General features: G+C 45.5%; 1 protein-coding gene across 1 annotated transcript; it reads right to left on the reverse strand.

The window, feature by feature from the left end:
* Nucleotides 1–1,624: 1,624 nt before the first annotated feature.
* Nucleotides 1,625–14,616, reverse strand: DDX47 (DEAD-box helicase 47). The gene is made up of 12 exons (XM_084810075.1): nt 14,534–14,616; nt 11,335–11,428; nt 9,867–10,055; nt 8,385–8,456; nt 7,413–7,531; nt 6,682–6,753; nt 6,462–6,578; nt 6,188–6,334; nt 5,813–5,950; nt 4,003–4,073; nt 3,696–3,825; nt 1,625–2,898 (listed from the first exon to the last, which is right to left on the reverse strand). Exons 1-12 carry the CDS (start codon nt 14,594–14,596, stop codon nt 2,761–2,763), a joined length of 1,350 nt encoding a protein of 449 aa, XP_084666201.1. The 5' UTR covers nt 14,597–14,616; the 3' UTR covers nt 1,625–2,760.
* Nucleotides 14,617–18,083: the final 3,467 nt, after the last annotated feature.

Consider the following 18,083-nt stretch of genomic DNA (forward strand, 5'->3'; position numbering starts at 1 on the left):
AAAAGGACGCTTTTGAAGGCAAGTATTTCCAAGGTCTTGGGCTTAGTGTCATTGGCTCATTTAGGACCAACCAGTAGGGAAGCAGTTTTGAAGTGGTGTATATAAACTCCTTAAAAAAGAAGTTGTATTTTCATGTTAGAGCCTTGGAAGCAGCCTTGTGAAGACAGGGATGCCCTGAAAGTTGAGTAAAAAGATATTCTAAATATATCCATCCATCCATCCAGGAAGTGCATGAGCAGAAAAGGAAAAGCTTTTAGTCACAAAAGAATGATGGCCCTTACCTACTACCACTTAACTGAGCATTTATCGCAGATATGTGAATGGTATTTGGAGAGAGAATGGGTACAAGGAAGTCCCCTGGGGAACACAAGCTGTTGACTCTTGATTTATAAGGTTTAAGTTTATAGTTTGAGTATTGAAAAAAGATGCACGCGTCACCGTTTGCCACGTGGACAGATATTTAGGCCTTTTTTTTTTTTTAACTGATCAGTAGACCTATCAAAGGATTATGGGTTGGATACCAACAAAGTTAGCTACACTTAGGTCCCATTGATTTCACTGGGGCCCAAGTACAAATAACTTCGTCTAGACTGGGGTGGGCAAACTGTTTGAGCCCATCTGAGAAACTGTCCTGGGTACCAACACAAAATGGCTGCCATGGGAGGCAAGGAAAAGTAACTTGCCCCAAAGGCTAAGTACAAGACAGAAGTGGGGTCGGAGCCGCAGCACCCTAAACCACTCCTTTGAGCCCAGTTTTCAGCAACAACAGAACTATATTTAGAGAGCCAGTGTAGTGTAGTGGTGAGAGTGACGGACTGGGAGCCGGGAGATCCGGGTTCTAGTCCCCACTTGGCCATGGAAGCTCACTGGGTGACTTTGGGCCAGTCACAGACTCTCAGCCCAACCTACCTCACAGGGTTGTTGTGAGGGTACAACGGTGAGGAGGAGGATAATGTAAGCCGCCTTGAGTTCCTTGCGAGAGGGAGAAAGGCGGGGTATAAATGCAATAAATAAAATAAATAAAATAAATAAAATGTGTTAATTTTTTAAAAAGTGGAAGGATGCTATGAAGTGTCCAGGGTGCATTAGTGTCCGTGGGCGCCATGATGCCTACCCCTGGTCTAGACTCAAGGCTATATGTTTACTTGGATGCCTCCCACCACTCCTCTGTAGTACCATCACACTCGTGCTGTACTGCAGTGCTCAAATCAGAACAGATACAGATCTCGCAGATAACTGATTTTGTTCCTAGGAAGGTTCACGATTGTAGGCAAGGGTATATCACCGTAAACAGACTGCAATCTATGATACCGTTGAGGGAGGGCAGGTGTGTGCTGTAAATACTGGAATCACCAGAAGCAGGGCAGGCTGAGCCCCACAGAAATGCTGCCCATCTCATCTCTTTTCTCTCATGGTGAAGGGTTGTTATTCATTCCTATGGAGGAAAAGTGTTGCCCACTGGGATACTGCACAGGCATGCACACACAAGTCCTTACTATACATACGCCCTCCACCCATCATGACAACAGCACTAGCAGTGGAGATAAAAGCAGGTCTCTTAAGGTTAGAGGTGTCAGAATGAGTTACTGAGAAACTACCTAGGGATCAAAGATGCATGGTAAATACCAGATAGAACATAGCTTTACTGCTCACAGCCATGTTCTAAACAGGGAGTATTCTGAACAGAAACGCCTTAAATCTCCAGTTAATCATTCAGTTATCTGCCTGAATAGTATGTTTGCATGAAGACACCTTTTAACATCCACATATTGTGAGCAAGTCACAACGGAAGCAGGACTAAGAGAAGGAAACATAGCAGAAGAACCCCTCATACATTTGTCAAAGCTCTCTCTCATTCCACTGGCCTCAGCATCGCTGATAGGGAGGAATTCAGCAACAGACAACACATTTTGACAAAGATCTTGACTGAATAAACACTGCCTCTTCGTGTTGACTCTCAGGTAGAACTGCCTCAGGGCTGAGGTAATGAGGAAGGGAAAAAAAAACGCAACCACCACCCTATGCAAACACAGGCATACAGCCAGTATTCCCCTTCTTTTGGAGGTATTCTTTTCCATGCAGAGCTGGCCTTGCGAGATTACTAGGCTGCATAGTACAGAAAGGCATTCACAACAGACTGATGCCATCACAGATGGTCAAATGTAAGATGAATTGAGAAAGGAAACCTACAAGCCAGTAAGGTGGCACAGCAATGAGAAAATAGTTTAGCTTTGGTTTAAGTAGAACGTTTTAATTATTATTCTTCCTTCCCTCGTTTTAGAAGGCAGGTATCTTATTACAGAGTTCCATCTTCTTTTGGTACATCTTGAAACCAGCACAAGGATTGGGGGGGGGGGGGCAATTCTCTTCTTAAAATAGTTACAGCACACAGAAGTCACTCTCCATAACTTGGGCGGTAGCAGGTGAAAAAGGTTCTATCATATACCACTGCCCAGAAACAGCTTTCCAGAATCTGTCATCTCCTGCTACCTTCTGGTGAACAGAACACCTGTGAGCTGCAGAAGTCAACAGGCATCTACAAGGTTAGGACAGACTGGCCAGGCTTGCAGAAGAATCATTCTGGATTACATCTGAGCAGTTGGCATGCCCAGTTTGCAAAGGTACTAGTGAAGCAGGAAACTTCTTGCTGTCTGGGCTAGTGCTGGAAGGTCAGTCCAATATCAGTACTGGACTGGTGACTCCCAGAACACCCAAGTGCCCCAAAGCATGGAAGAAATAAAGTCTGGCGGTATTCATTTCTCAAGCTTTCCATTTCTTCTTTTTCCCACCAGCAACTTTGTTCCTGACACCCATCGCTCCTTCTGCATCATCAGCATCATCTTCTTCATTTGCCTCTTCTCGGGAGCGCTTCTTCTTTTCCCCTTGCTGCCGCAATTCCTGTCAAGGAAAGAGGAAAGCAATTGCTTGAGACTTCTAAGCAGTCAGTCATTAAGACAATCAAGAAGTTAAAGAGCTGAAATCATTAAACATGCAATTACTGGCACGGGTTTCACATGTGGATTTAAAAGTTGTCTCTAAACTTGTGTCTGTTTGAGAGATGCAGCAAAGTCTTTTTCTTTCTTTTTTTCCCAGCATGAAGGAGAGCCTTCATGCTGGGAAGAATGTTCTCAGCCGATCAAGGATTACGTAGCTGGCATGACGAAATCATGCAATGTTGTTGCGTTGCAATGTACTACAATTTGGCTACATGGCATCCCAAAACCAATTCAGAGAGCAGTGCTTCCTGCCCTCACCCTGAATATGTGAACACTTTAGTCCCATTCATAGGCCTCTCTAGAATCTTGCCAAGCAGCTTCTTTTGAAGGGGCAAAAATACTCACAAAGGCCATCCTCCCACCCCAACCCCATCGCAGTTCTGGCTCAACCCTGTTCTAGACATCATTTCATAGCAAACAGTTCTCAGCAATACTGTGGGCATTTTATAATCAATGTTTGTTTTAAATTCAGGAAACCCTTATGGGGTTTGATTGCAACAACAGCACTCCTGGTGCTCTGCACATCCTAATATTGCAATCACGCTCATGGGTGATGAAGCTCAAATGGGTTTGTCGCACACTGCCATGCATCCCCAAGGAACACAAACCCACAGAACTGCAGCCTTACAAGTCAGCCTCCTTTTAGATTTAGGCTTAACCCTTAAAGGCTCCCTAAACATAATGTGAAATAAAACATACCATCCGAGCAAATCTCTGCGCTTCAGCCACACGCTCTGTCAGCATCATGACCTCTTCCTCTTGTGTGGGGAAGGCAGGGAGCTTCTTGCCAATCAGATGTTCAATGCGCTGGAAGAGCTCCACATCGTACCTGGGGGAAGTTAGCCAAAGTATCTCAGCTATATGGATCCTCTTAACTAATGCCCCATAAACGTGTTAGCACTAGCCACCCCCAAACTTGCCATCAGAAGGTCCCCATGCTGTATTGTTCTCCTGCATCAGAAAGCTGAGAAGATGCAAGATTGTTAGCTGGCGCAGCACTACTTACTGTGTGACAAAGGTGATCGATTTGCCAGAGCGCCCGGCTCGAGCAGTTCTTCCCACCCGATGAATGTAATCCTGAGAGGGACCCAAAGTCACAGAATGAAGGACAAGGCAAAAAACACACACACCAATTTAAAAAGCTCAACTGGCTCCAAAGCAGGCAGGAGATCACACAACGCTCATTTAATATAGCTCCTTCTGGATATGTGTTCAGTATGTTTCTAGAATGCCTAGTTTCATCCAGGGATGTGATAAAGATGGACTTAACCATGTCATCAGAGGCTACAGACAACTGCATCTCCATACAGTTACAGGCATTATATGACATGTTGTAAAGAAAGCACAGCATAGATTTCATTATTTGAATCCTTCCAGAGTCTTCAGAGAGGAGTGACTATTTACATCATCTAGCTTTTTAAAGATATAGGCTACAAAGTGTGCATAAAAGTTTCGTTCATAAGGCTATGTAACAGCAGATCTATCCCTCAGTCACCGCTAAGCAGAGACAGGTGGAACGCTCTGGGCAGGGAGTTATGCAACTGGAGTTCCACCAAGAGCAGCTCTAGAGCATCACTGAAAAGGCACTCCTGGCCAGACCTGTCTGCTGAGGATCAAATGGCAAACACCAATGCAGAAACACCCCCAAACTGAAAGCCCTGAAGACCCTCCTAACTGCCATCACCATTGTCTTATCTGTATTAATGTAAGAACAGCTGTACTGGACCACACCAAAGCCTACCTACTCTAGCATTCTGTTTGCACAGTTGCTGACTAAATATCTATGGAAATCCCAGAAGCAGACATGAGAACAATACAGCATCCTCCTCCTCGTGTTCCACAGCAACTAGTATACATAGCATAGTGGCTCTAGAACTGGAGGTAGCATACAGCCATTAGGACTAGTAGCCACCGATAGCGTTATCCTCCATTAATGTGTCCAAACCCCTTTAAAAGCCATCCAAGTTGGTGGCCATCACTACATCTTGTGATCGTGAATTTCATAGTTTAACAATGCCTGGTGTGACTTCATTCAGCTTCATGGGATGACCTCAGGTTCCAGCATTATGAGAGGGGCAGAAAAACCTGTCCCTATCCGCTTTCTCCACACCATGCATAATTTTATACATCTGTTAATGATTCCCTATCCCAATAACTCTCACTCTTCTGGCCCAACATCTTGCTGACATACTCGTTATTAGGGATGGGCAAACTCACCCCATCTTGCATCATCTGCCGGACCCCGGCTGGCCGGCTGCCTCTGTTTGTGGCATATGCCAAGCTGCCAGGCAGCTCTCAGGCACCCAGCAAGCAGCACCCAGCTGACTTCTCCTCCGCTGAGTCACCAGTGTATGTAAAACAGCAGCTTGGTCTTTTCCGTAAATTGCAATTCTGCACAAATGGCGGCTGTAAAGAGGCCCACTTACGCAAAATTACAGGTATAAATGGTCTAATTAGAAAATGGTGGCTCAGCAGAGCAGCAGACACCGCTGCACTTGCTCGACTCAGAGTGCGCCAAGTCAGGCAAGCACGGGGGTTGGCAGATTGGTATCTGGCGAGCTGAGCTGGTGGGAACCCGCTGAGCTCGAGCCCCAAGCTGAACACTCGCGACATCCCTACTCATTATCCTTTTCAGCTTTTTAGCATTCATTGAAGGCTCAGACAAAAACAAGTGTAGCTGCTTCATCACTATGGAATCCTTGGTACCATGGAAGAATAAGGCCAGGAGATTCCCACCTCTTCCTGGGAACCCCACTGGGACCTCTCAAACCACGGGCAGCAAAATCCTGACTCAGCAGGCTGCCATTGTAACTCACCTTAGAATGGGTAGGAATGTCAAAATTCACCACCACATCCACATGGGGGATATCCAGCCCTCGGCTAGCAACATCAGTAGCCAGAAGAATGGAACGTGCCTTAGCCTTGAACTTGTTCAGCGACCCCAGTCGCTTATTCTGGGGGGGAAGAAAAAATTAACAGACTTTGATGTTTTTCAGCCTGGAAAAGTGGAACGGGGTCAGACATTTGTGAATCAGTCACCGTTACATTCTTTCATCTACATACAATTATGTGTGTGGATAAGAAGTTTCTGAAAGGAAAAGCAAGTCTCATGACGCACACGAATGGCATTGGTTGTTAAAATATGCTTCCTGACATTCCAGACATTTTCCTGTATTCGGGTCAACCTGTACCTGACTCATCTGCCCATGAAGGGGGATGGCAGTGAAACCCAGGTTCCGAAGCAGGAGGGCCGTCCTCTGAGTATTGTTGCAAGTGCTGCAGAATATCATGAATGAGTTCCCAGCGAGTTCATTCAGAATGTAGACAAGGTAACTGTCCTGAGAGGATCAGAAAAGAAATTTAACATCAGAAAGGATGAGCCAAAAGGAGAATAAATTCAAGAAGGAGCAAAAGAGTAGAGGACATCATAATGGAGTATAACACAAGAGGGAGAACATAAATTACCTTGAACTTGGAAGGGATAAATACATAATATTGTTGCAGTTTTTCAACTGTCTGATACTTCGATGAAACCGCACATTTAACAGGGTCCTTAAGAGCTGCACGCTGGAGTTTTTGCACCTGAAGATTAAATTATAATTTTCAGACACCAATTCTGCCACAAAACCACCTGTCATTGCCCCCCTCCCCCCAGCTGATTTAATGCAAAATACCAGTCTCTCACCTTTTTAGTCATTGTAGCAGAAAAGAGAAATGTCCTCCTATCTCTGGGAATCACTTTCAGGATCTTGTCTACCTGTGAAGAGAGAGAGAGAGAAAGCAAGTGAAATACAAAGGAACAGAAAGATAATTGATAATTGATGTGCTTAAACATGTACCAAGCACCACTGTGGGGGTCACAATCCAGCCTGACAGAAACAGCGTAACCACTTTCTTTTTAAGTCAATACCCTAATAACAAGCAGTGGTCAGGTGGGGGAGAGGAGGGCTCATAAAATATGTGCAGAATGAATCCCAATGAACTTCAGACAAGGTCCTTGTTACCTGTGCTATAGCTGCAGGTTAATACACATGACCCTGCAAAGCAAAATCTGCAGGAAGCAAACCTGAGTGTAATCTGAGTATCCAACTCTACTATCCAAAAGAATAGTTTTATTTTAAAGGCTAAAGGTCCATTACTGATAATGCATCAAATCTGAGCTGTAAAACCATTAGTAAGGATCCAGTGGGGGGCAGGGGGACATATTCCACAGGAACATAGCGAGCACACTCCCAGACTGCCAGCTGTAAAGGGCGGAGACAGCACTAAGGCGTGCCTTCTGTATTCGGAAGTGAAGCAAAGGTAGGTCCCAAACAAGTATGTGCTAAAATGTTTCGGAACCACAGTTCTGAAAAGCACCGTCCCCTTGAAATTTCAAAGGACCATTCTAAAATGGCAGGGACGGGCAGAGCTCACCTCAGTTTCGAAGTCCATGTTGAGGATTCGGTCAGCTTCATCCATAACTAGGTACTTCAGAGCTCTCAAATTAAAGCCCTTTGTGTTCTCAAGGTGATCAATAAGGCGGCCAGGTGTCGCTACCAGGAGGAGGGGGGATATAGAGGTAAATAGTCACTGGCAAAAATAACCTAGAGTTTTGCCCAGCAGAGTACACAGAAAAGGGACACTAGGCACAGTATATGAAGCATTGCTGTCATGTAACGTCTGCTCATTCCAGTTTGCACCTCCAGATCTCACTGCTTCCTTCTGCCAAAAGCCTTTGTTAATGTAGCCACAGGAGTAATTGTTCCAGAGCCCTGCACAGGTGTCAATCAGCAAGGCTAGTTGTATTACAGTGAAAAAAGGGGGCTTGGCCTAAATCCAGAACATCTGAGAGATTTGCCCTATGAGATTATAATCAAGCCTGCCTATTCTCAAGCCAGATGATAAATACTCCAAACAGCGCCCATCAAACAACGTGCACCAGTTAACATTTGACTAGAGTGGCATTAATTTATCAGAGTGGAATATAATGAATTAGACGCCACACCAGAGATGGGCAACTGGTGGCTCAAAGGCAAGCTCCCGCCCGAGCAGTGCTGGGCCCAGGATAAAGTTGGGAAAGATGGAGTGAGATGTGTTTCCCTGACTGCTAACATTTTAAATTAAAAGTACAAGACCAGCAGCTGTTGTGTACCCTTTTAGCTGCTTGGAGTCAGGAAGCTTTAAACTGGGAAGACCGGGGAGGGGAAAATTAAGGGACATCATGGATGTGGTTACTGGACAGGCACACATATCTACAAAAGCTTGTCATTGTCTTATTTTATTTATTTATTTCATTGTCTTGTCTTTGCGTGAGTAAAGATTCAGATGCGCAACAGCCCTCATTCATATGGACCCTTAAGGCTTCATTACAATCATCTGAAATCATCCAATATGCTGGTTCCTTACCAATTATTACGTGTGGTTTTTTGGCTAGGGCCAGAGACTGGGCCATCATGTCAATTCCTCCCACAATAACAGCTTAGGAAAGAAAAGAAGAGAAATTTAATAAGTCCCTTTGAAAGTCAACCAGTTAACAACCGCCCCATCCCAATACTCTGCCTCTTCGTAGCCCCCACCCCTTTAAAGGCAAAGGAAAGCTACTCCGTATGCTGGTGCCCATTAATTTTACCCCCAAACCCCAACCTACACATAAGTATCAATGCTTACTTTTCAAGCTCCCTCACAGGCACAGCCTAGCATTCACCACAGCATCGGAACTGGCTTGCTGCATCTGGATGCCAAGAAGTATCTTTGAGTGAGATACCCCACTGCTGACAGCCTCAAACGAACATTATGAAGGACATTCCCCACCACACCCCAGCATTAGCTCCAGACAGCAAGTCTCAGCCAGACATTATCTTTGAATCACATGGAGCAGCGTGAATGGCTCCAACCCAAACCACCAACTGCCAAACATCTGAAGGAAAATTGCATGCGGTAAGAATTCACCCAAAAGAAACAAGGCATTTGACGCAAACAAGAGACACCAGATTATGAAGATTATGGACAAAATATGCAAACTGAGCACACTTAACTGGCCTGGCTTACACAATTTATGCTACTGAGGGAGGGGGCAGACACATGTGGAAGAAGCAGCAGTTGTAAGGAAGTCCCACTTGAAATTCCCCCCCCCTTGTTCCTCTGATTTTAAGGGAAATTTCCAAACTTAGTTTTATTCTAGTCACAAGACTGGAAATGAGCCCCATATTTAACAACTCAGCCGAAAGCCATAGGCGACCAAGAATTCAATGCAGGCAAGTGAGTGGGCTGGCAGAGGAGGGACAGATCACTCTCTCCCTTCTCCACTAGCCCACATGGTTTCCATGCTAGCCACAGGGGAAAGAAAGTCATTTTCTCTCAGAAATATGGTGGGCTAGTGGAGGAGGAACAGATTGCTCCATTCCTCCTCCATCAGTCCCCTTGGTCAAAGGCATTTTTTATACTAGCCTGTGCTTCCATGCTGACTGCAGAGGATAGGATTTGTCCTTTTCATGGCCAGCATCAAACCGCAGGCTACTAGCCTCTTAGCAGGCTAGTAAATTTTGTAGACTTATTTATTATTATTAAATTTATTAATCGCCCATCTGGCTGGTCACCCAGCCACTCTGGGCAATGTACAGCATATAATAAAACAGTTTAAAACAATAACATTCTACAATGAGACTTACATTCTCATGCAAGAGAATTACATTCTCTTGTAACATTCTACAGACTTACAAGTCTGGTGAAGACATATGAAGCTTTGCACTTCACCACTCGAATATGTGCAAATTTCTTGAAGCTGCCCTATATACATTTTTTTAATACAACTGTTCCTTCTCCTTCATGTTTCTCAAAAACTTCCCTATGTCCTCTGCTCATTTGAAGCAGTGCAGCAAGGCCACTCACCACTCTGGACACCAATAGAAGACCCAAGAGCCTCAAACTGCTCCGAGATCTGAAAGGCCAACTCCCGGGTAGGTGTGAGTACCAAAGCAAAGAAGCGCTGAGGCGTCTCTAGTAGGGCCTGAAGGATGGGCAAAGCAAAAGCCCCTGTTTTTCCAGATCCTGTCTCTGCTAAACCAATGATGTCACGGCCTACAATAAAAGAGCTGTGTTAAATTCAGCACTGAGGGAAAAACAACAACACAGATGGAGGTAATTCAAAAGCAATTTTGGACAGCACCTGCAGAAGATCAAGACAGAGCAAGTGCAAACACAGCACCAGAACAGAAATCTTTCCATTAAAGACAGCTTGAGACTTGCTAATATGACTTAAGAAACAACTCCTGATATGATGAGGATCATGCACATAGGGCAGAGATTGGCAACTTCCAGGAGTCAAGATGGCTGCATTGCTTCCTCCTGGAACCTGCCAGGGGCTGCACCACACCATATCTGCTGCCTCTGCCACCAAATTTGCTGCTGCCAACTTCCTCCCCCACCCCAGGAACCAGGCTATGCTTCTGATTAAAACAGCAAATGTTTACACTCTTATCTTCTTCTACAGACATTTCAATTAAGGGTCTCAGAAGACATTTTTTTGTCACTGATCGATTACCTTAAAGTACAGGAGAGATTCCAAGGACCATTAATGAAGGTGAAAGCCTCTCTTAACTAAATAACATAGATGAATTCATTGCTGGGAAAAAGTCATCTTACAACTTTTTTCAATGCAATCCTGCCATCAGTCATATATGGGCAAGTTCCACCAGCTTCAATGGGACTCGTGCTTGTACACCTAGTAACTCTTTCATAGGACACAATGTTGACTAAACTTCACTCCTCAGGAATAAACGCATAGCATTCATGAAGCCCCTGTCATGCCCGGTTCTGCCACCCTCCACACATCAAAGGACAAAGATCTGCAGTGGGAAGCCTGCTGTGGCAAGCCTATATAAATTCAGCAGGTTCCCCAGAGCAGATCTTTGCCCTCTAATGGGTGAAGGGTGGCAGGGCTGGACAACAACACAGTGGAAAGGGCAGGGCCAGTAAGTGCATCCCAGCTCTCCCAATCATTGTGGGCAGACAGGAATGACTGAACAGGACCAAACTTTCCAGTGTAGGAGAGACAGCCTGAACGCAGCTCAGACAGCTCTCAAGAGTAAACCCACCCTTTCTAATTCAGTAGCAACCTGAACAAGAGCCCTAACAAGAACTCAGATCTTCCTTTCTAAGCAATTTCAGCCCTCATTCCAAGGCGAGAGGAACTCTATACATGTTCAAGGATATGTTCTTAGAGCTGAATAAGTCTGCAGATAAGAAAGATTGGGAATACCCATACTGTAATACCTGAGATAGATAATCATTATTGTTTCTTGTTCCTAAAAAGATTTGCCCCATTTACCTGAATTACAGCTCCAAGAATCAGTCTTACCTTGGAGTGCAACTGGAAGAGCCTCCACCTGGATCTTCGTTGGAGTCTTCCATCCCAACTGATCACAGGCTTCACACAGAACATCTGTGACTCCCTGTTATTCGAAAGACAGGGTGAGGATGGAAAGGAAATAATAATTGTGGCCTTTAACAAAGACTTCTCAGTTAGCTGCACCTCAGCCTCCATTTGGAAAATTTAATAGCTTGGAACCATGGCACACTTTCATAAGTATAACTGCTTCACGTGAAGTGAATACAGCTAACCAGAATCAGTAAATGTACAAGTAAAAAAACAGGTAAAAAAACAGGGAATATGCGGTGCAGGGGACAGACCTGAACCAGCAAGACACAGGTTCAGATCTCCACTCACTACAGACCTTGGACCAATCACAACCTCACAGCCTAGCCCAGAGCTTTCCAAACTGTGTGTCACGACACATTAGTGTGTCGGCAGCAGTGTGCAGGTGTGTCGTGTGAAATGCAGAAAACTGTGCGGAAGGGCACCGTGGAGCTTCCTTACTCGCATTTGCTTCCCTTGGCTCCTCCCCCGGAACTTCCTAAAGCAGCTAAAGTTAAAGCAGCTAAGGCTTAGCTGCTTTAACATTAGCTGCTTTAGGGTCATGTGGCGTCTTGATGTAGGACGCACATGATTGGCGGTGTTGGAGCAGTACGGCGAGGTAGAGGCGCGGGGCGAAGAGAGGGGAGAGGAGGCGCCGCCTTGGGAGCAGAGCTTGGCCAGCGCCGGCACGGAGAAGCGGCCACCAGCCCTGTGAGATTTTGAGCGTGCCCTTCGCAGACTTCTGCACCGCGCTGCTGCGTGGCCAGGCCACAGTAGCGCGCGGGTGGAAACGCCGCCTGGGACTGCACCAAGCGGGCCGTCCACCATCTTGGCCAGTCGGAACGGAGCTCAGTGGAGGCCAGGAGCCTCGGAATCAGCGTGCTCCCAAGCACCCGGGCGAGCACAGCTGCAGGCTGTCACCCAGTCAACCCACCTGCTGCTGGCTGAAGGGAGGCCACACTCCCAAACCCAATGTGGCAAACAGCAAGCCACCCACCACGTGGCACTTATAATTTGATTTCTGCCATTTATTTTTATTTTCACTCTGCTGTAATTGTGGATTAACCATCCACCGGCAGTGTACCACCGGAGAGTGCTGGAACTGGACTCTGGACATAGGCACTGCAAATATTTACAGCAATATAGCCTTGTAGTGAGACATATATATTTACACAATTTTTGTTGGACTTTTGCTTCTCTACTTCATGTGTTTTTGCAGCTGGGCTCCTACCTGGGCCTATGTGTCCTAATATGTTTTGTAAATACTTTAGTTAATTTTGTTTATTTTTCACATTTTCTTGCACATATTTACATACTGTTACTCATAAATGACAACAATGTATGTTATTATCTTACAAATCATATATTTTAAAAAATATAAATGAAAGGTTTTCATGAGAAAATCTCATGGGGATTTTCTATCCCCATACACTTCGTTATTACAATTTATGTGTCCGTATCTCTTATAACGGGTTAGTTTAACCTCCGGTTTGCTAGTAAAACTGAATTCCCATGTCACGAAATGATGCATGTCTAAAAAGTGTGTCACCAACATGAAAAGTTTGGAAAGCTCTGGCCTAGCCTATCTCAGAGGCGTACTGAGAATAAAACTGAAAAATTACACAGACCTAAGTATCTCTGAGGAACAGCATTAAAAAAACTCTCCGCATGCAGGAAATTAATTATGTTTACCTTTCACCTCTTTATTTTGTATACTTTGATCACTGCTGTTACAGTTTTGGATATTGTCAGTTTCAACACAATACACAGAACAGTTACACCAGCGCAAGCACCAAACAATGCAGACTAACTTCATAAACTCCGCAACAAAGTAGTGTGGCCCCAATAATACTATCAGCTTCCCCTGTCAACATAGGTTTTCATGATTTCAGCAGGGAATTTCCCAGTACAGAAAGCAAGCAAGGAGGCAACTGAGGGGCTGGAGAGGAGGAGGAGGATTAACTCCACATAACACAGCAGTAGTGGTGGGGACCCAATCCAAAATTATTGCTTACCTGTATATTGCTACATCCCAGCTACTACAGAAACACAACCCCACCATAGCATCTCAGCATAAACTGCAGCCAGATGCTAACAATATGAGGTTATATCCAATGTTAGTCCTACTCAGCTTAGAGACTCACTGAAAGAAATGGGGCTTAATTTAGAATAAGTAGACTAACATTGGATACAATGTCACCACGGCCTGGAGGGGCTGAAACTCAACATTAAAAAAGCTAAGATCATGGCATCTGGCCCCATCACTTCCTGGCATATAGAAGGGGAAGAAATGGAAGCAGTGACAGATGTTATTTTCTTGGGCTCCAAGATCACTGCAGATGGTGACTGTAGCCATGAAATTAAAAGACGCTTGCTCCTTGGGAGGAAAGCTCTGGCAAACCTAGACAGCATAGTAAGAAGCAGAGACATCACCTTGCCGACAAAGGTCCGCATAATCAAAGCTATGGTTTTCCCAGTAGTAATGTATGGCTGTGAGAGCTGGACTATAAGGAAGGCTGAGTGCCGAAGAATTGATGCTTTCGAACTGTGGTGCTGGAGAAGACTCTTACGAGTCCCCTGGACTGCAAGGAGGTCAAATCAGTCAGTCCTAAAGGAAATCAACCCTGAGTGCTCATTGGAAGGACAGATACTGAAGCTGAAGCTCAAATATTTTGGCCACCTAATGCGAAGAGAAAACTCCCTGGAGAAGACCCTGATGCTGGGAAAGACTGAAGGCAAAAGGAGAAGGGGACGGCGGAGGATGAGATGGCTAGATAGCATCACTGATGCAATGAACATGAATTTGAGCACGCTCTGGGAGAGAGCGGAGGACAGGAAGGCCTGGCGTGCTGTGCTCCATGGGGTCACGAAGAGTCGGACACGACTGAACGACTGAACAACAGCAACAAAACAAAAACACGGAACAGCTGCCCGATATTTGACATCTAAATGAAGGGAACATTGTCCTCGAGCAGCGTACTCATGTCTGTGGGCCAAGAGAAGAAATCACGGCGCAGCTTTACCACCGGACCGGGAAAAAACGACATGTGAAGCCACGTCGGCTTGATGACAAGCTCAACGGGAACGGAAGGGCGAGCGAAAGATAATCGGATGTTACAAGAGCAGCCAGCGACTCCCTCACCAGCTCTTTAAAGGTTTTCGGGGTCTCCTCAGAGGCTTCCTCATGCTCCATGCCCGGCGCCATCTTGAGCTTCACCTTTAACCGCCAAGTTGCCGCGAGGCACCTTGGGAGTAGTAGTCCAAGTACTTACACCTGGCCTCTGAGGCATAGAGATAGAAGCAGTCTCTGAAGTTAGAGCTACGGTTGCACGCAGCGGAAACTTCCGGGTGCAGTAGGCTTTTCGTGTTGGTCTGGTTGGGGTTGCTTGGGGTTGCTTCCCGGGACAGAAGTGAGAGCTTCAATGGAGAAAAAAAACCATAAAGAGGAAATCTAGCATTTTCCCGCAATGTGGGCAGGTGTCCGCCAAAAGGGACAAGGGAGCAGCAAAGGCAGGAGTTCCTGCCTCAGGGAAAGGTCGGGAAGGGCTCTGCTGAGCAATGTAAGAGAGCTGACCGTTGCTACAATCTGTGGGCGTGTTTGGTATGGGAGATCTTTTGCTGGGAATCCAAACCAGCACCAGTCAGTCTCACCAGCTGCAGTGCACTGCACTGCAGAATTGTCATATGCCACTCTCATCTACACCCTCTCAGCCTGCAGTTAAGGGTGCATGGAGAGGACTGAGATTAGCAGGGCACCTCTAAAAAAAAAAAAAGTGCGAACACTCTTTTAAAAATCACATGGAGTGACAGCTGGGCAAGGAAGAGCATGCGGATCTTTGCTGCTCCCTTTTGTTTGGATGTGGGCACTCTGGTGGTACTTCTACACTAAAATCTTGAATTTCTCCATTAATTTCTATCGGCAGCGTTCACTTCCACCCCGGAGAGGGTTAAACATGGAATCCACCCTAAACCCAAAAGCTTTCTCTCCAGACAAGGAAGTGTACTACCCTTCCCTTTTTATGTATTTAGTCCGAAAATCATCTCTCATCTCAATCGTTTAGTTAGCCTATGTCAGTGCGCGGAGGCTTCTGGGACTTGTAGTACCCCACTGTGGTACACCGCTAGTGAGCAAGGCAAAGAAGATCGGGTGCTTACCCAGCCAGCTCAACTTGGTGCCTTCCAGATGTTTTGGACTACAAGTCCCTTCATGCTCAACCAGCATGGCCAAGAGATCATGGGAGTTGTAATCCAACACAACTGGTGGGCATGAGGTTGTGGGAAGCCAAATTAGGAGAGCCAGGAGGGTGATTAAAAAACAAAATAAAAAAAATGGTTAAACGTTGGAGATATTCATATGCTGAAGTCCATTAGAAAAATAGAATCTTAAAGCAGCAGTAGTCTCATAGTTTTTATGAGGGCCAACTAAAGGTAAACTCAAACATGTGCTCACTAGTTTGTGACTGAAAAATGTGATGATGTTTTCTGTTATACCTTCCTGTAGTTTGGATTTTCCAAGGTGGTGAAAGAAAATTATGAAGTGGGATTGGAGAGATTTGAAGAATATTTTTAAAAAATCTGAGACTTTTCCTGAGCCCAGTCCTATGCTCTGCTAATGTAAGATCAAACTTTTGGGGCTTTAGCAGCATAATCCTAAACATTTACTACTAAAAAATATTAAATCCTTCTGAATTTAATGGGAATTACTTCAGAGTAAGAGCCAACTAAGGATTTCTCATCCATGGCTGGCTGGGGAATGCTGGGAGTTGTAGGGCTTTTTTCTGTCTAAACATACATAGGATTGCACCCTAAGAGGCCTAAGGAGGTGATCCACACAGTGTAGTCCTAGGGCATTTCTACATCAGCGTAAAATCCTGCATTTAAAACTGGGCTTTCCGCTTCCATTTTAAATGCAGGATCACAACTGATTCCCTTTACATGCGCTTCCTTCTCTGTAGATGGCTGTTCCCATAGCGTTATGTTTCCATGAAGAGGCATTACACACACTCCAGGTTCAGCGATACTTGCTCCTGGGTTCCTACCCCTTTCCCTCCCCTTGCACATTACTGGTGGATGGGAACTGACATGCAGACAGCCCCTCCACCGATCTCCCCAGGCCCTGCCTCCCTCTTCCATGCTTTTGGCCAGTACTTGCCGATCAGCCCCTCTGCCGATCAGCCCCTCTGCGCCCCCCCCCCCCCGGCTGCCATTCTGCCACTCTGTTTTGAACAGACTGGCTGAAAATGTTGAGGAGCCAAGGAACACCGAATTACTTTGAATGAGTTCAAATCTCCAGGGCCAGATGAACTGCATCCTAGAGTAATAAAGGAACTGGCAGAAGAGCTCTCAGAACCACTGTCTACTCTCTTTGAGAAATCATGGTGGACAGGAGAAGTGCCAGATGACTGGAGGAGGGCTAATGTTGTCCCTGTCTTCAAAAAGGGTAAAAAGGAGGAACCTGGGAACTACAGACCAGTCAGTCTGACTTCAATCCCTGGGAAAATTCTGGAGCAGATTATAAAGCAATTCATCTGTAAGCACCTTGAAAACAATGCAGGGATTACTCTCAGCCAACATTGATTTGGCAAGAACAAATCCTGCCAGACGAATCTGATCTCATTTTTTGATCAAGTAACCTCCCTTGTGGACTGTGGGAATGCTGTAGACATAATATACCTCAATTTCAGCAAAGCTTTCGACAAAGTGCCCCACGATATCCTGATGAGCAAACTAGCTCCAAGTGGGCTAGATGAAACAACGATCCGGTGGATTCACAGTTGGCTACAGAATCGGACTCAAAGAGTGCTTATCAATGGGATCTTCTCAAACTGGGGAGAGGTAGCGAGCGGGGTACCGCAGGGCTCAGTCCTGGGCCCAGTCCTCTTCAACATTTTTATTAATGACTTGGAGGAGGAGGTGCAGGGAATGCTGATCAAATCTGCAGATGACACCAAATTGGGTGGGATAGCTAATACTATGGAAGACAGAAACAAAACTCAAAGTGATCTTGATAAACTGGAGTGCTGGGCAGAAAAACAGAATGACATTTCATAGGGATAAATGCCAAGTTCTGCACCTAGGGAAAAGAAACCAAATACACAGTGACAAGATGGGGGATACATGGCTCAACAACACTGCAAGCGAGAAGGATCTTGGAATTGTTGTCGATCACAAGCTGAATATGAGCCAACAAAGTGATGTGGCTGCAAAAAAGGCAAATGCTCTTTTGGGCTGCATTCATAGAAGCATAGCTTCCAAATCCCAGGAAGCACTAGTTTCCCTCTACTCAGCACTGGTTAGGCCTCGTCTGGAGTACTGTATCCAGTTCTGGGCACCACATTTTAAGAAGGATGCAGATAAACTGGAGAGAGTTCAGAGGAGGGCAACAAAGATGATCAGGGGACTGGAAACAAAGCCCTATGAAGAAAGACTGGGAGAACTGGGCATGTTTAGCCTTGAGAAGAGAAGACTGAGGGGAGATAGGATAGCGCTCTTCAAGTACTTGAAAGGTTGTCACAGAGAAGAAGGACAGGATCTCTTCTTGATCTTTCCAGCGTGCAGGACACAGAATAATGGGCTCAAGTTACAGGAAGCCAGATACAGGCTGAATATCAGGAAAAACGTCCTGACTGTTAGAGCAATACGACAATGGAACCAATTACCTAGGGAGGTGGTGGGCTCTCCCACACTGGAGG

Source organism: Heloderma suspectum, chromosome 7 (genome assembly GCF_057233095.1).
Source record: "Heloderma suspectum isolate Gila_16-S chromosome 7, 16-S_ref, whole genome shotgun sequence".
Lineage (NCBI taxonomy): Eukaryota > Metazoa > Chordata > Lepidosauria > Squamata > Helodermatidae > Heloderma > Heloderma suspectum.